The sequence below is a fragment of the Cupressus sempervirens genome, chromosome 9, assembly GCF_028749045.1.
Source record: "Cupressus sempervirens isolate cs-2001-9-10 chromosome 9, ASM2874904v1, whole genome shotgun sequence".
NCBI lineage: Eukaryota > Viridiplantae > Streptophyta > Pinopsida > Cupressales > Cupressaceae > Cupressus > Cupressus sempervirens.
The window spans coordinates 769,525,853-769,546,914 of NC_143126.1; the positions used below are offsets into that span (position 1 = coordinate 769,525,853).

General features: G+C 35.8%; 1 protein-coding gene and 1 pseudogene across 6 annotated transcripts; both read right to left on the reverse strand.

Moving 5' to 3' along the window:
* Positions 1-14,362: 14,362 nt before the first annotated feature.
* Positions 14,363-17,393, reverse strand: LOC149540956 (putative multidrug resistance protein; annotated as a pseudogene). Its single transcript, XR_016356539.1, has 5 exons — positions 17,252-17,393; positions 16,323-16,691; positions 16,164-16,228; positions 15,631-16,065; positions 14,363-15,330 (listed from the first exon to the last, which is right to left on the reverse strand). The product of XR_016356539.1 is annotated as a putative multidrug resistance protein (transcript).
* LOC149540957 (uncharacterized) lies at positions 17,082-20,576 on the reverse strand. Of its 5 annotated transcripts, none has more exons than XM_089802028.1 (4): positions 18,212-20,576; positions 17,750-18,012; positions 17,530-17,580; positions 17,082-17,427 (listed from the first exon to the last, which is right to left on the reverse strand). In XM_089802028.1, the coding sequence occupies exon 1, from the start codon at positions 20,451-20,453 to the stop codon at positions 18,315-18,317; it is 2,139 nt and encodes a 712-aa protein (XP_089658154.1). In that variant the 5' UTR covers positions 20,454-20,576; the 3' UTR covers positions 17,082-17,427; positions 17,530-17,580; positions 17,750-18,012; positions 18,212-18,314. The 5 variants fall into 5 exon arrangements, with proteins under 5 accessions (XP_089658154.1, XP_089658152.1, XP_089658153.1 ...); XM_089802026.1 differs by having other exon boundaries at positions 17,750-18,090; XM_089802027.1 differs by having other exon boundaries at positions 17,750-18,110.
* Positions 20,577-21,062: the final 486 nt, after the last annotated feature.

Consider the following 21,062-nt stretch of genomic DNA (forward strand, 5'->3'; position numbering starts at 1 on the left):
ATATTTCATATTTTCAAGTGACTCATTTCTAGTTACATAGACTAAATTACCCGTCTTGAGTGATTTCAAAGGTCATTTTCTGAGGTATCTTCATTTAGATCATGGTTAGAGGTTTGTTTCCTATCATATGAAGACACAAATGATTGCTAAAGATTAATCTTAATTATTGAGTCTGCAACAAGGATGCACTAATCTTATTTAGATAATAAAAGATTGCATTCAAGGGAGGAAGAACTTGATGCAACATATGAGGAAGTTATGCAGGTTCAAGAATGAAGACCCAGATAGTCTTGTGACAAAATCTTCTACGAAGCGAGATGACTCTCAAAGGGAGTTCAATTTTCGATAAATCATTTGCAATCTCTAAGCAACAAGAGATCAAGAGGGAGTTTTTTGAAGAAGTGTATATGTTAGCTAAATGAATTGCAATGTTGCAAGGTCAAGTGCTAAAGTCTACAAAGAACATAATTTCACAAAAAATCTAGATTGGCATTGGTAGCTTTGCAATTTTTTTGTATAAGATGATCAGAGATGAGGTCAATAAGGACAGCCCTAGAGTTTAGCATGTCAGAATTTTTTAAGGTATGTGTTGTAACCATTCCTCTAATGCAAGCATTGTAGACAACCTTGAGTGAGGAGGTCAAGAGGTTGATGCAAGTGCTTGAAAAATGAGAGGGAGCTTGAGCAATAGATTGAACGTGTTAAATCCTTTGTAGCAGACCAACAAGCTCATATAGTACTATGAATGATAAAGCTCCTTATTTTATCAAACATTGGAGTCAACGTTAATTTATTGTGATAATCAAAGCAATGAGAATGTTGCCCCTACTGAGAGAGTATTTGTTGAGAGGGAGTTTCAACATTTATTTGTTCCTATTATGTGTTGTAATACCTTTTTTCTATGAGATGGAGAAATTTGAGGTGAAATTCCTTGTAATGCATTCTTCTCCATCAAAGAGAATTTTGAGGTGCAAACCCTTGTTAATGCATTCTTCATTGTGAGAGAGAAGTTTGAAGTGCAAGCCCCTTTTAATGTATTATTATTTGTCAAAGAGAAACTTGAGGTTAAATCTCTTGTTACACCATCTAGGAGTAGCCATGGTGGATGCCATGTGAGAGACTTCATGACTTGTGTTTATTTTACCTCTGGGAGTAGCCATGGTGAACGTCATGATGAGATTATGACATCAAGTTATGTGATGTTGCGAAGGACATTTGTGCTCATTTGCATTTCCATACACGAAAGTCCTCTGAGAGTAACTATGGTGGATGTCATGTTGAGAGACTCCATGACAACATCACATTGAGTGCTTCTATAATGTGTGCTTATGTTTATTTCAAACATAGGAGTACCCATGGTGAACATGATGTTGAAGGAATCCATGATACTATAATGTTGAGAGAATACGTGATAAAGTTTTACTTATTAATACATATGGGTGTATCCATTGTGTTTGTCATGTTGAGATACTCCATGACATGGAAATTGTTGGGTGATGCGACGCGCTCCCCTGCCCACAGGTGGTTAATTATGTGGTGTTCCATGTTCACTAACAATCATGTCTTTTGGTGCAACGGCAAGTGGGCCCAACAATTGGTATCAGAACTTGGTTTTGGCCTTGTCATGGGTTCAAATCTCCCCGGTGCCTTCTCAACCCGTATAAGCACCTGGTATGCGCGTTGAGGGGGAGATTGTTGGGTGATGCGACGCGCTCCCTTTCCCACAGGTGGTTAATTATGTGGTGTTCCATGTTCACTAACAGTCATGGCTTTTGGTGCAATGGCAAATGGGCCCTACAATTGGTATCAGAGCCTAGTTTTGGCTTGGTCTTGGGTTCAAATCTCCCCGGTGCCTTCCCAACCCACGTAAGCACCTGGTATGCGCGTCGAGGGGGAGATTGTTGGGTGATGCGACACGCTCCCCTGCCCATAGGTGGTTAATTATGTGGTGTTCCATGTTCACTAACAGTCATGGCTTTAAATTATTAGATTGTGGTGACTGATCAAGAAAGTACTGTACATACTTCATAAATAGTGGGGTTCGGGGCATCGCGCCGAAAAAAAAAAATTTGGGCAGTAGCCGACATATTATGGCCGACATATGGCTGACATGTTATAACCCTAAAGCGGTTTAATACTTGTATAAAAGGGCTTAGGGTTGGGTATTTTTCATAATGTTGTGATATGAAATTGGTTCTTGCGGCGGTATTGAGCTGTAAGGGATTACGGATTGTAATCAAGTTGTAATCACTGGATTGTAATAAGATCGGACTTCCTGTTTGGTGGATGTAGCCCAGGGATTGGGTGAACCATGTTAAATCTTGGGGCCTTGTGTTCATTTCTGTGTGTTCTATTATTTTCTGTTATTGGTTATATTTGCATGTAGTTTTTATTTATGTCCGTGGTTTATCCTAACAAGTGGTATCAGAGCAAGGTTGTCTTTCAGTTATCCTCTGCAGGAAAGTCTCAGGGTTAAGTGGGAGTCTCACAGTTGAGTGGGAGCGATGGCAGATGAGGGTAAGTTGAGGGTTGACAGGTTTAATGGGCAGAACTTCCAGTTATGGAAGATGCAAATGGAAGACTATTTATATCAGAAGGATTTATGGAAGTCGTTGGAAGGAAAAGCCAAGAATCAGGGAACTATGTCAGAGGCTGAATGGGATCTTTTGGACAGAAAGGCACTCGGAAGCATTCGATTATGCTTGGCACCATCGGTGGCATTTAATATTACAAAAGAAAAGACGACAGAAGATTTGATGAAAACCCTAGCGACACTGTATGAAAAGCCCTCTGCTTCAAATAAGGTATTTCTCATGAAGCGTTTATTTAATATGAAAATGGCAGAAGGTGGATCTGTTGCAGATCATTTAAATGAGTTTAATACTATTACTAGTCAATTATCTTCTGTGGGTATCACTATTGGAACTATAACTATTTATGATGAAAAACATGCACCATTACATTAGGGAACATTTTTTTCATCATACACTCAAATGGTATTCCTTTATCATTGGAATTTATTTCTTCATACATAAAGCTTATTTAGAAGTTGAAGTCTGAATGTTCAATGATATTGCAAGACATATATTGTAACTATCACTGAATGTTTAATGTTATTCATGTGATGATTTTTTGTCTTCCATTAGTTTCAATCTACCTAGTGTGATGCCATTTGGTCTCTTATGAGAATAGTATTTGTGGGCAAGTCTGAGCTTGCACGAAGGTCAAATAGAAGCATTCAAGATAGCACAAGTCTAAGTGTGAAGAACAATGTTCATTTTTTTCTACTACAAATATTATCATATCTAATTATTGTTATTTTTTCTTCATGCTTATGTGTATGCCCAGTGCTTGACCATTCTTGATGTGTCCATCATTTTCACTTGGTAGCTGTGAGATACATGGTCTATTGTTTGTGAAATTGTAAAAGGTCGAATGAAGAAAATAAAATTCATGATTGCATTAGCAATGAACTCTTAAATAGTGTTTACAAACACTAATTATAGTGTAGTCTGGAAATAGACTTAACTAAGTAAAACTAAAAAGAGAACCTAAATGACCATTAACAACACTTTTAGAAGAACGAGAAAAATATAGCAAGTTACTAGAACTATTAAAAATATTCAAATACCCTTCCTTAATGGTCATTCTATCAACTACCCTACAGAAGATAGTGCATGGCTTGTAGTCACAATACTCTAGAGCATTTTATTGTTGCAAAGATCGTCCCTGGATTTGCAAAATATCAATGACCAAGTGTAGCCAAAAAAATGGAGGTCCCCTTCAGAATTATGTGCAACAAGAGACTAGAGCCTATCATAGACTCTTTTACTTACCCTCCCAAAAATCATCAGAAAAATATCCAACATGATGTTGGCTAATAGAATTGTCCTTGCCTAGAAACAAAGATGCACTAAGAACAATTGTGAAACCCTCCAAACTATTGTAGATGAGCACAATGCCCCAAATTTGACTACAAAATACCATGATTCAAAGAATATAAAACATCACTTTTTTTATAAAAATGGTATAACCCTGAAATAATATCCCATGTGAACTTCAAGTATTACAAAAAATAGAAACAACTTTTTAAGAGAAAAAATCACCAAAACCCAACACAACTTTTGAGGTGAAAATTTGATCAAACCGAACCAAAAGAAGAGATACAAATTAGAGAATATGAAACTCCATTTTTGAGGAAAAACAATAAAACCTAGCTAAATTGTCTTCAGGGAAAAAAATATGAAAACCTAACTGAATATTTTTAAGGGAAAAATTGTACGAATACCTATCATATATTTTTTTTAGGGAAAACTAATAAAACCTTCTTAGAATTTTTTAAGGGAAAAAATAAAAATAAACCCACCATAATATTTTTTCGTTGCTAATTGTGAAGTGTAAAATTATGATGGGTTTGACACTAGTGGAAAACTATAAGGTGCCAAAAATTGACCATGAATGGAGCATTCGTTGATTGTTGACGAAATACCCTAACCATTGAATATCCCTAGATGGGTTTGATGTTGATAAGTGAAAAATCAAAAATATTGATGTCCACGGATCATATTTGCAGTCAAGCTTCTTATCAAAGAAAAAGCTTTTTAAAAAAACACTTTGAAACTTTTGAAAGAAAATCACTAAAATTTTCATAAATTAAAAGCTTCCAAAATTCTGAGCCCTCCCATAAGGCAATCAGGCTCAAGCCTGCTTTGATACCATGAAATTACAAAGACTGGATGAGCTAAGAAAACAAAATCCATGATTGCATTAATAATGAACTCAAAACTCGCAAGGTGCAGAGGAGTAATGAGAAATCAACTTGACCATTGTCTTGTTTTTGTGGCACTTCCCTTGGGAAAGCAGACTAACCAGTATGCAGAGGCGATGGTGGCCCTTCAAGCTACTAGATCGGCCAAAGACCTGGGAATTTCTTAACTTTGGTTGGAGGGTGATTCAAAGAATATCATCAATTGTTTAAAATAGAGGTCTAAACCTTCATGGAGCATTGATAATACAATTCAAGAGACTGTGGATATCCTGTAGATAGCTACTTCATATCTCATGTTTATCGTGAATCAAATACAAGTGTTGATTCTATTGCCAGTGTGCCAATGAGACTCAAACAAGGGATGAGGTGGCAGGAGGGTGTGGCACTCCCTACAGAATCATGACTTGGTATATAGAAAGGAGAAGAGTTATTCCAACTGATGAAGATAGTACTCCGATGTGATGAATTTATGAATATGAGAAGTCGAGGGCATTGCAATGACAGATTTGGCCATTATTCCTCCTTTTTCTCACATGTTTTTTTGTTTTTTTTGGAAGCCCTATTTTTCATTTGTACTCATATCCAATTTGTGTCTTGCAAGAAAAACCTCTAGTTCTTGTTTAAAGATTTGTTGTGTGCTGGGTGTGACAATGGTATGGGTGGTCAACGAAGGAGAAGGGAGTTGCCCAACTGTGATAAATGGCGAAGGAGGACCAAGGTGTGGGATATCTTGGAGAATGGGGGCCTCACTCCTTTTATGGAGATATTGCATGGACGAAAACATGAGGTCACCAAGTTGTTCCTTACGCGGTGGTATGGGGATACTTGATATTTTGGGGCAAATTGTCACTATCACTGAAGACCTTATTTCCTAGGTTACTGGCATCCCAATTGTTGAGAAGAAGTTTTATAGAGACAAGAAAATATTGCACACAACTATGGAGGATTTCCCTAAGGAGGAGGATGATTGTGATACCCTTATCAAGGAAGATAAAACCTATTACCATCTCAATTGCATAAAAATTCTCTTAAGATTTGGGTTGTGGGCTATTGTGTATTACATTACTCTTGATGGTAGATTATCCCATGTTTGCATCCACCATTTGTGATTCTAGACTATTTTAGGCATACCATTAAGATTTCTATTATGTCTTATCTCTACACTTCCATGAATTCCAGTATTCATGGAATTAGGGAAGAAGATGTTACTACTTTCCCCTGCATGATGGTTTAATGCTCCCAATTTATGAACATATTATGATTCACTTGGTGGGGAAGACCATTGATGATAAAGGGGAACTAGAGACAGAGTCTAAAGACTTTGAATCTCAATAGGATTGGCCAAAGGCTGAGGATAGTGATGATATGCTTTCAAAGGAAATGGAGGTTTCCACCCATAAAGGAAAGGAAAAGACTCCAAAGGTGTCATGAAGAAGGTGAACAAAGAGTTTAGGGGCTCTTTGTCTAAAAAATGAATGAACAAAGTGGTCATCTCCTCAGATGGGGAGTATAATGAAGTGGATGATGACATGGAGATGGATATTGAGGAGCTAGAAAATAGTAAAAAGAAGATGGATTCCTCAACCAAGAATAATAAAAAATAGAAAAAGATTGCTATGAAGTCCACTAGTAGAGATGGAAGAAATGTGTCCCTAATTCTCCAGTGAAGATTTTACAGGAGCCCGTGATGGATTCTGTTGAGATTGGCATAAAGATCCTCAGTGGAGAAGGTAAAAAGAAGACAATTGAGTCTCCTTGACTATTTGTTCAAAATCCTCAGCCAGATAATCTTGTTAGTTCCCCTATTAGGGATACTACTCCTAAGGAAAGAAAGACCATTGAAAAACCTTAACATGGATTTTGTGTACTTGGGTATTTTCAAGGAAAAGATTGAGATGATAGTTAGATGTGAGGAGACAGGCAAGGTTGATCTTAGGGAGCTCATTGATCCTTCAATGTTGATTCTTAGTGATTCCAGTAAAGAGACGAATTTGAATGTCCTCAATAATGCTAGAACCTTCTGTACAATTTCAAGTCCATAAAGTTATTGATATTAAGGGCAAGATGTACAACTTGAAAGATAAGATAAATAACCAAAAGGAAGCTACTAATGTGGATGAGGATGGGGTGAATACTGACTCTCTTATGGATATGGCTTCTTTTTATAGGCTAGAAGCTAAGGTTCTTGAGTTGGATAATAGGACTTCAAGCCTTGAGGATATGTTGAAAACATTGCTAACCAAAGTTATAAGTTTCTAAAGATTTCCAATGAAAATATTAACATTCTCATCAGCAAGATGGAGAGATTTGAGGGAGAAAAAGCCATTGTGAAAAATTTGACAATCAAGAGGATCCTAGAGATAGTTAAGTTTCATGGCAACATCTCTTAGCATCATTGTGTCTATTATAGATTGTATGTTCTTTGATTATTATTGTATTAGATTCAGATTGTGATCGATGTTAAATGTTGTCTTCTTTGAACAAACAATTTGTAATATGAGAGATTCATTTTGTGTTGTTCATATTCGTAGAGATGATGTTGGCTACCTCAACTACATGTTTTGTATACGCATAGAAAAAGTGATTGAACTATGAATAAGGCTTAATGTTTAAATATTAAGAGTTAAGGGTTGAATTTTTTTACCTCATGTTTTTAGTTTTCCTAGAATAATTTATCGCGCCATATGTTATTGTGTTTATGTATATTGTATTTCTAGTATTTTGATTCAAAATTTAACAACATGAACTTAGTAAGTATTCTTTGTGCATGCAAGGAAATTGGCAATGTGAATATAAACAAAAAATATTTATTTTCTAAAATATATTTTCTCTTACATATTTGTGCTATGAAAATGCCTTTGAACTTATAAAAACCAGCAGTGTTTTACTCTTTTTTCCTAATTTTTTATGTTTTTTATTAATTCAAAGTTTTCTCAATTTTTTCGAAAAAATATTTTACTTAATTTTTTCCCAACAAATTTTCTATTATGATTTGGTGTACTCAAGGTTTTGAGATACATTGGTTTACCTTACTACTTGGTTGCTTCGTGTGAACTTGATTTTATCAAAAGAAGCACATGTTTGATAGTTGATATTGGCTAGTTAGAATGTTGGGCTTGGTTGTCATTGTATTTGATCCCTCTTCTAAAGAGTGCATATGTGAAGCATGGCATAGAATGTGGGGATAGATGCTTGGAGACATGGAGGTTGAATTGGAGGAGCTTGGTGTCTCAAAGAATAAGTGAATTACAATATTTTTTTATATTAAATATAGAGAGGTCAAAGAAAAAAGAAGATTTTCAACATCAAGAAGACCTAGGAGGCAAGGTCTCACGCCGGGTGTACTGTTAAATAATACATTGATTGTAGGTGCTTTTGGAGGCTAGATTTTTCTCTCCCGAGAATTTCTCGAGGTCTATTTTGTGCTATCTCACGATATGTCTTTGATCTTTGTAAATGGTTATTCTATGAGCTTATAGGCATGCTTTTCTATGAGAGGGCTTTGTAGGAAATGTTTTGATCAACCAGTATGATATTCTTATCAAAATCGACTAGCTTTTATCACATAAAACTTGTCATGGAAGTGAAAGAGGCATCAAGATGATAACTATTCTGAAGATAAGAAGTCATTTGGTATTCGAAAGTAAACCATGCCTCTAATCATATTTTCTTAGAGTTGGTTGTACCTGCTTAGCACTTGCTCCATAGTGTGAGAACAACTAATGGTTTGAAAGGTGACCCTTTGAAACCCTAGCAGTAGGTCAAAAAGAGAAGCATTGGTATGATAAAATACCTAGGGCTGGGTATATCAAGATGCTTATGATTTTGCAAAAAATATAAACATGTGAGTGCCAATTGGATCAATAAAGTACACATAATTTTATACGGCATAGTTGTTTCTTCTACAATCAAGGAGTAGGCTAGAGCTATTTATGCCTTCAAGTTATTTCAAGCATAAGTCCTTATCACGATAATAGATTGTTTCTTCAAGTACAAGTGATTTGGACCAAGCAAGTGTATGACTAGCACTTGCACCCGAAGGAGCAAGGGGTAATGCCGATATTGACAAAAAGTGCATGCTTATATAAGATGCTTGCCTACATATATTATTTTTGGTATAATATGAAAAGAAATGCAAAAGAGGAAACTTAACTATTGGAATGTCTATATGGGAAGAGTACTTCGAGGGGGGTGAGGGATGAATCAGAAGTATTAACTTTTAACCTTTTCTCACCCTTAATGACATGTGAATGAAATTAACATGATGCATATAAACATTTTAAATAACAATGAAAAGTAAACATGCAACACCACATAACACATGAGATTTTGGTGACCCAGAAACCCTCCAAGAATAAGAAGGTAAAACTAGGGTGGGGATGACACCCACAAAATTTACTGCAGCAAAAGAGTTCAACCACTTATGATGGTTTGCCCTGTTAAAGGCTTTACACACTGTCAAATGTGACCTATTGAAAGGATTTACAAACATTTTACATGAAGTGTCACCTTGTTAAAGGATTTACAAATAGGCTATTAAATCCACCTAACTTAATAGGACTTGCATGACCTTCTCCAAAGATTCTCCTATCCTTCTCCTAAGGATCTTCCAACCTAGCTGTTAAGCTAACCTATCTCAATAGGATTTCAACTTTCTAATACAATTATGAGAGAGTATTAGAACAATACACCTGATTGAATGCAATCTCTTATTGCATGTCTCAGGCACTTGATCTGCTCTTCTTTCACTGATCTCTGCTAGATCTGATCTTCTGAATGTGTCCCCTATTATGTTCTGATCAACTTGATATGTAAATGTTGTCCTTTCCACTTAATCTCTAACACCTATGTTCTGCAACAACCTTAGTATTCAGCTCTGCTTCTTCTTCTTCTTTCAACAACTTGTTCTATGGTGTCGTGACTTCCTTATAAAGATTAGTGGATAGTCATGCATCCTTGAATGAAGTGTTCCTGCTCAAATCCTTAGTTGTCACCTACTAGTTGCATGTTATCTCCAATTATCTAATTGGTTGCATGTTGATTGCATAGGTGGACGAAAGGATTTGATCTTATCTCCTTATCGTTTCATGAGTCATGCATAACCGTTTCACATCTTGGTTTGTGATGGCTCAAATTCTTATGCTTATCCTGCATTGCTTGGCACATATAGTCTTACTGATGCTTGGCACATACTATAGTTCCTGCTTTGCTCGGCATCTATTAAACTCTGTAATGCTCGGCACGATGTCTTACTGAATAGCTCGGCACACACTTGTTCATGAATCACTCGGCACATGTAGAATTCTGGATCACTCGGCACCTAAACACTTTTTCTGTTACTCGGCACTTGAATGCTTCTTGATTACTTGGCACATACTATGTTGTAACTTGCTCGGCACCAACTATGACTCCGCACTGTCTATGGCTTGACACTAACTATGATTTTGACTCAGCATACACTATGCAGTCGGCAATTATACAAAAATGGTTAAGTGTGTTGACACTCATTTGTCAATACTAATTATTTGATCAACACTTAACTAAACTGTTAAATTGATATAGTTAAATGATAAATTGTTGGGTAGCATACATGAGTTATTCTTAAATTCATTTTTTATTCTTATCTATACCATTAGTTTGTCATAGAAAAGAATTTTTCTCTCACTTCTTTGCGAAAATTACAAACCTTTGATGCAAGAATAAGGATGTGGTATCCATGTTATTAATAAGTGTTATTTGTTACTTTGAATGATAAATAGAATGCCACTTGAAAATAATTGTTAAAATTATGGTCATTTAGTAGCTGTGACACTAAATGAAAAGAATAAAGCAGGGGACCCTAGCTAGTTAATCATATTTCAAAGCTCACCACAACATTTTCTCCAATATGCTTGGGTTCCCTACAAGGAAGATCCAAAATAGATCAATACTTCAACCAATTATGTTTTGAGAAATTGTTGTATGTGGACACAAACATTTTCAATGGTTGGGATGCAGTCATCTAGATTATTATTAACAAACATAGAAGAGAGTTCTTGACTTCAATGTCTCATTATTAAATGCAATACAAAATAGAAAAACTTTGGGTGGTTTTCAAATCTTCTATCATGGAATCTCATAAAGTGTATTGCATTTTCATCCATTTTAACTTGATGATAGTGAGGTTGTATTGGCAATGCAATATCGTCCAAGAAAAGTGTGAAAAAATCCATGTCAAAAAGTCCCTCAATATTATATTCATTTATTCAAGAAGAGTCAAGCTATGATAAATGAATAAGGCTATCATTTGCATCTGTGATTTGCAAGGTTTCTTTGATGATATCTACCTCATGTCATTATCAATACCAATTAATAACAAATGTTCATGATCAATACCAATGTTATGAAGCATGTTTGAAATGTCTCTGCTTGTATCACTAAGTAGTTGTAGATATTCAACATCTATTTAAACATCCTTATAGTATGGGCCTTATTTTATTTGTATTGTAATGTGGTCTACAACTTCTACTTACATAGCAATGATAATGGTTTTTGTGTATATGGAGTCTTCAAACTATTAGGACATCCAAATTTGTAATTCCACACAGGAGATATTCTATTATTTTGATTTCTTATGGGAAGCTACATGTGTGCCCACAATATTTGTAATGTTTTCCATGAGTGTGGGTTACTTGCACTTTGGATTTGCTCATGTTATGGGCATCTCTTCAATTTGGATTAGATTTTTTAATTATTAGATAGCTCTTTTTGTGGGTCCATATTGTTATACATAAATAATCAATGTCTTCCTTTTTCATGAGAAGATATGCTACAAATTGAACCACAATCCATTGAAGTGGTATGCATCCCAAGGTAGCATTCATTGCATACTTTACATGTGCACATATTTAATAATGTATCTGTCCTAGTGTAGAATTGCTTAGAAGCTATTGTAAAGTTTGTATTGGATTGAGGTATGAGCTGGTTTGAATGAATAGTTAGTAGCTAAGTATTCATCTAGCTTAATTTTATTTGCATTTTTATAAAAGAAATGAGAATCTAGTTACAATTACCATTTTGGATACATCTTGTAATCATTGCATTCCATGAGACAATATTTTGTGCAAGCATCTTTGTGAGTATTTTAAGAGCATCATCTAAATTCCAACATTTTTTGTACATATCATTTAGGGAAGTTCCCAATAAAATGTTAATTATATCAATCCTATATACATTGAGAAGGTAACTTGAAACACAAGAAATTAGTATAAAATTTTATTGTCATCCTCTTATCGATGCATGCATGTCCTCAACTTTTTGCATTGGAAGTCACTCAATTTGTTAATATGTATTTTTCCATAGTCATTTTTTCTACAAAATTTATTTGTGGCAACAATGACAATTGACAAGTGCTAGTACAAGTTACAACAATGAATTAAAATATACAAACTATGAGATGTTTAAGACTTTTTATGTGTCCTTAGAAGTCACTTTTGATGAAGTACTTTTTACCGAATCAAGCACCTTGATGTGACTTCTTTCTAAAAGTTGTAAAAGATGATCTATGTTTCTTTAATCATGTATAGTTATCATCGTTGGGCCTACTACTCTAAGAACACTTGACTTGCTCCTCCTGAAGTTGATGACTTTTTGATGAAGAAGTTTTATTATTTTCTTTTGAAGTAGTGAATTTATGATCTTGTTGTATCCTTAGTTTTTTTTGTTTCTAATCCTGCTTACATGGCTCTTTTGGTTATTGTGTGTATTGACTTACAACTGAGAAGTGTGACATAGATGGTTTAGTTGTACAGATAGAACTGACTTATTTTCCTCCTAGTGAGTTTCGCAAGAAAATCATCTAGAGAAGGCATTTTATATGTTGATCTTAAAGCTCTTTTTGTAGCGTAGAAAACAATAGTTTGGATCAAGCCTAGAAAGAATACTCATGATTAGTCAATTATTATGCTTCCTGATTCCATCCTATTCCAATTGCAATATTATAGGTCTATTATGCTTCTTGATTCCATACTGTACCAATTGTAATCTTATATATATGAGTTTTGCTAAGTTGTCGACACAGGTGCAAGAATTAGATGAGTGATTTTATTTTTAGTTTAGATATGTACACACACACATATTGTGAGAATCAAATGAGGTATTCTTTTTCTTTTTCTTTTTAGGCGTGTGTGTATATATTTACAAAGAAACGTAAGAAATATACAAAAATTAATCATTCCATAATATGATACTTCACTATTGATAGTTCAACTTCGAACTTCACAATACACAAATTGAAATAACTAATTGATAAACTACTCAAGTTAAATATTCTACTTGAGGAGTACATCTATGTCACATACATTTTAAAACTATAAATTCAACTATGGGTACACCTTGGCTACGTTGAGATAGTTTTATTTTTGTTTAGTATTCCTCAGCATAGTCCAGAATTACTCACATGTATTTACAGCTGCTGCAGGATGTGCATTGTTGAACTATTGTCCAACTACATAATTAAATGAGTGACCATCATAGCCTTTTTCTCCATAAAAATAAGTGGAGATGTTCCCTAAACAAATCATTCATAAATTGTAGAGTAGCTCGATTTAAAATGGAAAAGTGCTCATCTTTTGTATCAATATAGAATTTATAACTCTTACAATGAAGTAGTCATGAAATACCTCACCTACTGCATGAGTCACATTTACATTTCACACATATTCTTGAAGAAAGTAGGAAGTTAAAACTGGTAATCATTCGCTGCCAAATTAGGTATACTATGTCTCCCAAATTGATCAGAATGCACACCATAGTTCAATCCCATAACAGATGTATAAAAGATCTATTATTTTCTAGAATCCATGTACATGTGACGAACACCTTGACATTTCTAAAATGGAAAAATTATTTAGCAATGCTTCATGCCATCTATGCATACACTGATTCTATCAAAACATTTTGTCATAGAAATAATCTTAGTTGACATCTTACTGTAAATTATCTAACATATTTTTTGTTCTTCCAACATAACACACATTCAAGAAGAGGCACAACAAGGGAGATGCTTTTCTCTCTATAAGGATTCTATTGAAGGTATTAGTTGAACTTTTTGCTTTGGTCTAAAATTTGTGTCTAGTGTTTTGGAAATTTGTGAATCTTTTTTTAATATAATGACTACATTGCTATGGTTAGACTTTAGTTCTCAACACTTGTCAAAAAATTGTGTGAAGTATAATCTGAGTGCCTAATGGGATATATGGAGCCACTTTTAAAGCACATTTAATTGAAAATAAAAAAATTGAGTTTTGCATAATCTTTTTTTTAAAGTTATAGAACAGAGTATGGAAGAAAAGGTGATAGTTTCAATGAGTTGAAATAAATCAGCAACAAATTTGATCATTTAAATTAATTTAGATTTCATTTAGTCAATAAAGATGGGTGTAATCTTTAGAAAAGAACCCACAACACAATGGTAAATTGTGAACTTATCATGTGGGAGGTGCTGGGTTTGAATCTATTGTAACACATAAAAATAATTGAAGACAATAGATGTGACCTTTTAGAATTTTTTTTCCTATCACATTATCTTAGCTTTCCCCAAAAAAATTTAAAATGTAGGAAATCAAAATAAGCTTTTCCAATATCGATCACTTGAAATCAGCTTAACACTACATACATACATGTCTATATGGTATGATGCATACATTTGATTGATCAATGATTATTACCAAGAATGATGTAATATGTCACCTTAAAGAGTAACTTTTGATGTCTTTTCCATCCAGTGTCACTCTTCCTTTCAGTGGATCATAGAACCTCTCGATCAATCCAATAATAGCAGATTTTCCACACGCACTCTGTCCCACCAGAGCCATGCTACTTCCGGCCTTAATTTTGAAAAATATTGACATTAGGTCAAGTTGGATAAGCAAAATCCACGTTTTCTAAGTCAACATTACCCTCCAGTTTCCAAGGTTTAATGGTCTCTGGATCATCTGGACTATGAGTGTGTTTTTGTCAAGAATTTCAAACAGGGACTCTATAGTATCAGTTCCCCTGGCAATATCTGAAGTCATGCTACCTGCATCTGCTATTATTCTACCTGCTCTTATCAAAATTAAAATGGTTTTGAGCAAATCAATATTTGTTATGGTTCCTTTGCTAACCAGCTTTCCTCCATACCAGAGAACCATTGCCCAATTCAATATGGTAAGAGACTGAGAGGCTGCCAGGCCCAATCCTGCATACCATGAATCCTTACTGATTTCTTTATGAGGAACTTCCTGCTTGGAATCAAATAAGCAGAGAATTCTGTCCTGGGAACAGAGAGCAGTTATGGTTTTGTGGTTTACCACTGATTCTGCAGCTACCTGGCAGCCTTGCTCTTGGGCACTGACTGACTTTTTGGAAATGTTCTGGAGAAGAACTTTTCTCGTATAGTAGCATGTGATTATGATAGGTTGCACTGCAATCATTACAAGGGCTAGACGCCATGCTATGAAAAGGCCCACTATGCAGGCAATGCCCACTCCAGACACAGCTTCAGTCAACAGAGATACTCGATCGACCACCAGAGATCTCATCTATCAACACAAAATTAGACAAAATTGATGCATTTTACTTGTGCTCAATACAAAACCATTCAATTAATATAAGATTTACCTGAAATAATACAGGATTGGACAAATTTATATAGCAATAGATTGGAAAAAATTATAACAACCAACAAGGTATAAATTTAAATACTAAACCCTAAACCATTCCAATAATGTAAGATTGATATGAGAAAACTAAATATATGATTTGACAAAATTCTGTAGCAATAACAAGAAAGAAATCGACTGCTATAAGAGCTGTCATAGAAATTGCAATGCACTACTTACCACATTGGCATCTTTTCCTAGCATTGAACACCGTGCTCCACTTGAATTCTCGTCCAGGTCAAACCACCCAATCTCAAAAGTTAAAAGCTTATCCAATATCATAAGCCGGACCCTTCTGGTTAGCAACTCACCCATGACAGTAAAGTTATAATGCTGAAGAAAGCTCACCACACAAGCCCAGAGGGATAAACATGCAAAAATGGTGCAATAGATCTTCACCTTTTGCTTCATCTCATCTTCGTCCTTCAAGAACAGGACGCCTGTCATGGAGCCCACTGTAAAAGCATAGGCAGGCTGAAGAGCTCCATAACCAATAGCCCCTGCACAGCCCATAACAGCCTGCTTCCACTCTGGAGCATTCAATGCCAAGAGTCTCCTGAAGGAAGGAGAAGCAGCTCTCCTGTCCTCGTTTTTAATCTCATTGTACAAAATTGATTATATTTATTCATACTAATTCAAAATAAAAATATTCCCAAATTTCAAGAAAAAGCATCCAAAATTCTAATGTTCTCTCATATCAAGGTGGTTATCACGGCTTTAGAGCATAATTTGGGAATTTGTTTACTGTTTTCTTCAAGTCTTTTCAAAAATGCCTTGTCTGAGACAAATTTACAGGAAAAAAGAAAACCATTATGTTTCCTCTTTTATCCAAGTCTTTTAAAAATGACTTCACTGAAATAAATTTAATTCACATGCTGTATCCTGCCAGTGGTGATGTATCCTGCCAGTGATGATTATTTCAGTGTGAAATTGCTTTTCTGCTGACGTCGAACCCTCTAATCTTTTAACTGCAATAGATGTCTTCTCTGGCAGAGTTACTTTGAAAACAGAGCCGAATGCTCCGCTACCCAATTTATGCTTGAAATTCTCCGTTGTGATTCTCAGCTCTTTATATCTGAACTTTCTCAGCGACATAGGCACCTCCTCTTCAAGATTTCTCTTCGCCAGCCTTCGGCGCTTCCACAGAATAAATGCTCTCAACAGGAGAGCCGAAAAAATAAAAACAGATCCGGCGGCACAAAGTAAAAGGTTACAGAGCCTTCTTAGTCGATACCATGGCCCTGGTATGGCCCATATTTACAATGGTCCTTTGCTTCTTCAAAGTATCTTTTGTTATCTCATCCTCTGACTATTTAATTTAATGCGATGGGCAGGTAAGCTTCAACAAAGCTGTCTACCGAATCCTCAAATCTACTTTTGTAATATTTTTCATGAAATGCATGACAACAAAAGAGATCTCTGCTATCTTCAAAACGGAGCTAGGTAGACACAGAGGGCATAAATAGAGGGTAGAGGCAATCGGAAATTCACCCAGTATTGTAACTGACATTGAATTAATTCATTGGAGATTTTTGCCCAAATGCATTCTAAGTGCAGATTTCGTGAATTGTGAAAAGATTGGTTCGGATATTAACAAGATTGCAGAAATCTAAAAATCAAAATATGGGAGATTGCAAAAAGATTTTCATTTATTGCCGGTTAAGCAGTTTTGAACAAAGATTAAAACAATCAATGGTATTGGTATAAACGGACAGGTTTTGTGTGAAATCTTCACCTATAATAGCCTATCGGCTAATAAATCAGATTGCAGAAAAGAATCATACAAATATAATCCTCTTACTCCCTCTGTATGTAATTGTTATCATGCCAATGATCAATCCATAAAGCTTTAAATTTGCTGAAGGCTGTTCGTTTATGATCTTCAAATATGATAATTCTTTGTCAACAACACTTGATTCCCATATCTTCATACCATTAAGCATTGTTCGTCACCAACAGTATCAAGTAGGTGGATGTCTATAGCATTAAGAGAGATTCATAACTTAAAATAAATATGACAAACAAATGAATGATCATAAAAGTTAATCAATAATCAAACAACTGGGTACATAGCCTTACCAACAAGAAAATCATGTCTTTAAAGGCGTGCTCCAACCTCAAAAAGACCTCCTGGAACATATTTGAGGAATAAATTGCATTTGAAAAAGGTTGATGTCAAACAATTTTGCCAATAAAATTGGGCTTGAGGTTATTGTCTCTATAGCTCAAAAAAAACAGACACAATAAGCAAATTGAACTATCATAAAACAGTAACCAACCAGAAGAGAGTAAAACTTACACTGAGCAAACTAATACAGAAATTGAATCATGAACTGCTTTGCCAATTGAGAAAGAATATAAAGATAAAATAACTCTTTGAATTACTGCAGCTTCCATTTGAATGCATTGAATTCTTGAAAAGCAAATTCACATATCTCTATGTATTTTCTCTATGAAATGATAATGGCCCCTCAACACAAACTAGCCTTCATTTTGGAATGAAATACAACGGCTAACTTATGACACAATATTGTCTGGCCTTCCCAAGAGAGCATTGCTGTTCTGCAATAAGAATTAAAAGTGTTTGTGACTACTGATATCATTTATGATGGCGGGGAGGGGTTTATACTCCACTGCATGCTGCATTGAAATTGTCAATTCTAGAAATCAAGTCAGAAAACTAAACCCGTATACAGTGCCTGAAACTATGCTTCTACAAAATAATTTTAAAAACTCAACTGTTCAATAGCATGCATCTCACCTCAATCTCCAAAATGGCTGGAAAACTTTGTCCAAAATCTGTCTTCAATGTTTTGCATTGCACCAAGCATCTGGTTCGCTATTAGAGAATATGACCAACACATCTACTTGTCAGGTTCTACAAGTGTTCGGAACTTAATTCGCCTTTTTATTCTTCCTGACCTATTGTACCCAATGCCAATCCTGCTATGCACCATTTTGAAGGCCAGATCTGCCTTTCCAGCTTTTCGCAGTGCATTGATGAATGCACAGCGGAGTTTTCCAGGAACTTCACGACCCCTGTCTATAATTCCATCTGCTAACTTGCATGCCTGTTTCACACGGCCAGCCTTGCACAGGACTTTTATCATATCAGCATACGCTGTATCAGGAACCACGCCCATTGTTGCTAGCTCATCCAATATTCTACATGCTCTAGTCACATTACCTGAGAGACAAAGGCCAGTTGAAAGGGTCCTAAATGACACTGCAGTTGGGGAAATACCCCTATCAATCATCTCATCCCACAGTTTTAAGGCTGCCTCTGAATTGCGCACTTTGAAATGCCCATCAATCAATATAGTATAGGTGTAAACTGTTGGTTCACAGCCTTCCTTTTCCATGCGACGCAAAATCCTCATAGCCTTCTGTATTTCTGCAGCTTTGCAAAGCCCATCAATGATTGCATTGAAGCAGAATACATCTCCAGCACATCCCCTCTCAGACATTGCCTTAAAAACTTTTTCTGCTTCCTCTATTTTACCAGCTTTACTTAGCCCATCAATGATTGCACTATAAGAAAATGCATTAACATCAAGACCAAGAACCTGAGACCGTTCCAAAAAATCCCAAGCCTGTTCCACTTCACCAACTTTACAAAGCCCATTAACAACCGTGCTGCATGTAAACTTGTCCAGTTTGTATCCCCTTTCCTGCACCTGTTCCAAAAGTTTCAGGGCGTTCTCCTTGTCACCCACTTTAAAAAAGGAATCAACGAGGGTTGTATAAATTACCAAATTAGGCTTGCATTCTTTCCTCAACATATCACGTAGAAGTTTATTGCCCTCATATGGCCTACCTTCATTACATAGTCCACAAATCACTAAATTGTATGCATGGGAAGGTATTGCCAACTTTCTGTCAGGTATCTCCTGGAAAAGTGACAAAGTCTGATCAAACCTACCCTCTGCATGAAAGGCCTGCATAATGGTTAAATATGTAATCTCATCAGGAAGACAGTGATTAACTTCCATTTGTCTCAAATAGTCCATGGCTGCCTCAACCCTTCCAGCTTTACAAACCCCCTTGATAATCATATTATAGGAAACAACATCTGGTCCATCCCTAACCCCAACTCTAGCTTCTTCGATCATCATTTCCAAAATTCTCTCAGCCCTATCTACACAATTCCCGTTCACCAATGCATCAATTAAACAGTTGTAAGTAAAAATCTCGGGCTGAATCCCATTTTCCTTCATTGCGTGCCAAATGTCCCATGCTTCTTCTACCATTCCCGTCCTACCAAAATTCTTCATCAAAATATTGCACGCATAGAGCTTTAATTTAGATTTTGGCAATTCCCCATTCTCATGGTTTTCAAGGTTTGCAGAATTTCTCGTATATTCCACATTTTCAGGGTGCTCAGATATCTTAGCTTTCAAAGCCGAGGCAACAGCACGAATACTGTCCACATCCTTCACGGCTCCCAAGGACTCGATCACAGCAACATAGGAGGCTAATTCGTGCTCAAAGCCCTGTTGCTTTCCGGTCCAATTGAAAAACCTAAATGCAATTTTGGGAGATTTTTGAACTTTGGGCGTTCTAAGTACATGTGTAATGAATTGTGGCGACAGCCTGAGGGAATTTTCGGCGCACAATTCTTCCAGAGCAGTCTCCAAATTAAAATTAGAATCAGAATTTAGTAAAATTTCTAAAACCCTAGAAACCCATGAAGAGGGTCTTAAGTGCAAATTAGAGAAACCTGAAAAAACTGGGTCAGGCCATTGTGGGTGAGGAGAAATGGAAGAGAAAAAGTACCTTGGATTGTTATAATTTATTGGCGCTAAATCTTGCCCTCTGCTGTTGTTGCTGGAATTCGTTCTTCTTCTATTCTCTAGCGTTGGAGTTTCTGAGATAATCCCCACCAATTTTGGAATCTGTTTTGCTGTGATATTATTCCGCGACTGGTAAATTCTTTGAAGTTGTGTGAATAGACATGAGCAGGATAAAAGGATTCCTCGCCTTCTATGTGACATGTTCAGCATCGAAAATCTTGATGAATCATATTATTTGCAAGCGTGGTAGGAAATATCAGATAAAAAAGCCCATAACTCAAATTCTGAATCATGCAAAGTATACAGATCAATAGAAGACTTTCTGTGGCCGTATGTCAAATCACAGTCTCTGTTGAGCAAGATATTTATGCGATGGTCCAGCTGGTGAACTATAGTTGCGGTGGGAGCCCCTATTTTATATTCTTGCGTTACTAGGCCAAAGATGCAGGGGGCTGCAACACTAGGAAAGGATTAAAGAAAAAATATTTTTTAAATTTGAGGCAGGCAAATTAAAAATAGAGTTAATCTTGTTTGAGGGGTGTTCCCACTGAAGCTAAAAGTGTTTTAAATTTTAATTCATTTAACTAAGTTATATAATTATATACATGTTTATACTCTTGATCACAAAGATGTTGATATTTTTTCGCATATTCTTTCGTCTTCCATCCTTTGTGTTGTGATGTGGAGCCTAATATGTAGTGCCTCTCCCATTTGACTTTTGTAAGTCGTCCTGATGGATGCAACCTTGCTGATCTTTTGTTGTGATGGGATCATGATTGTGACCCTGAGTGGTCTACACCGTCGAGGTGTTTCGATTTA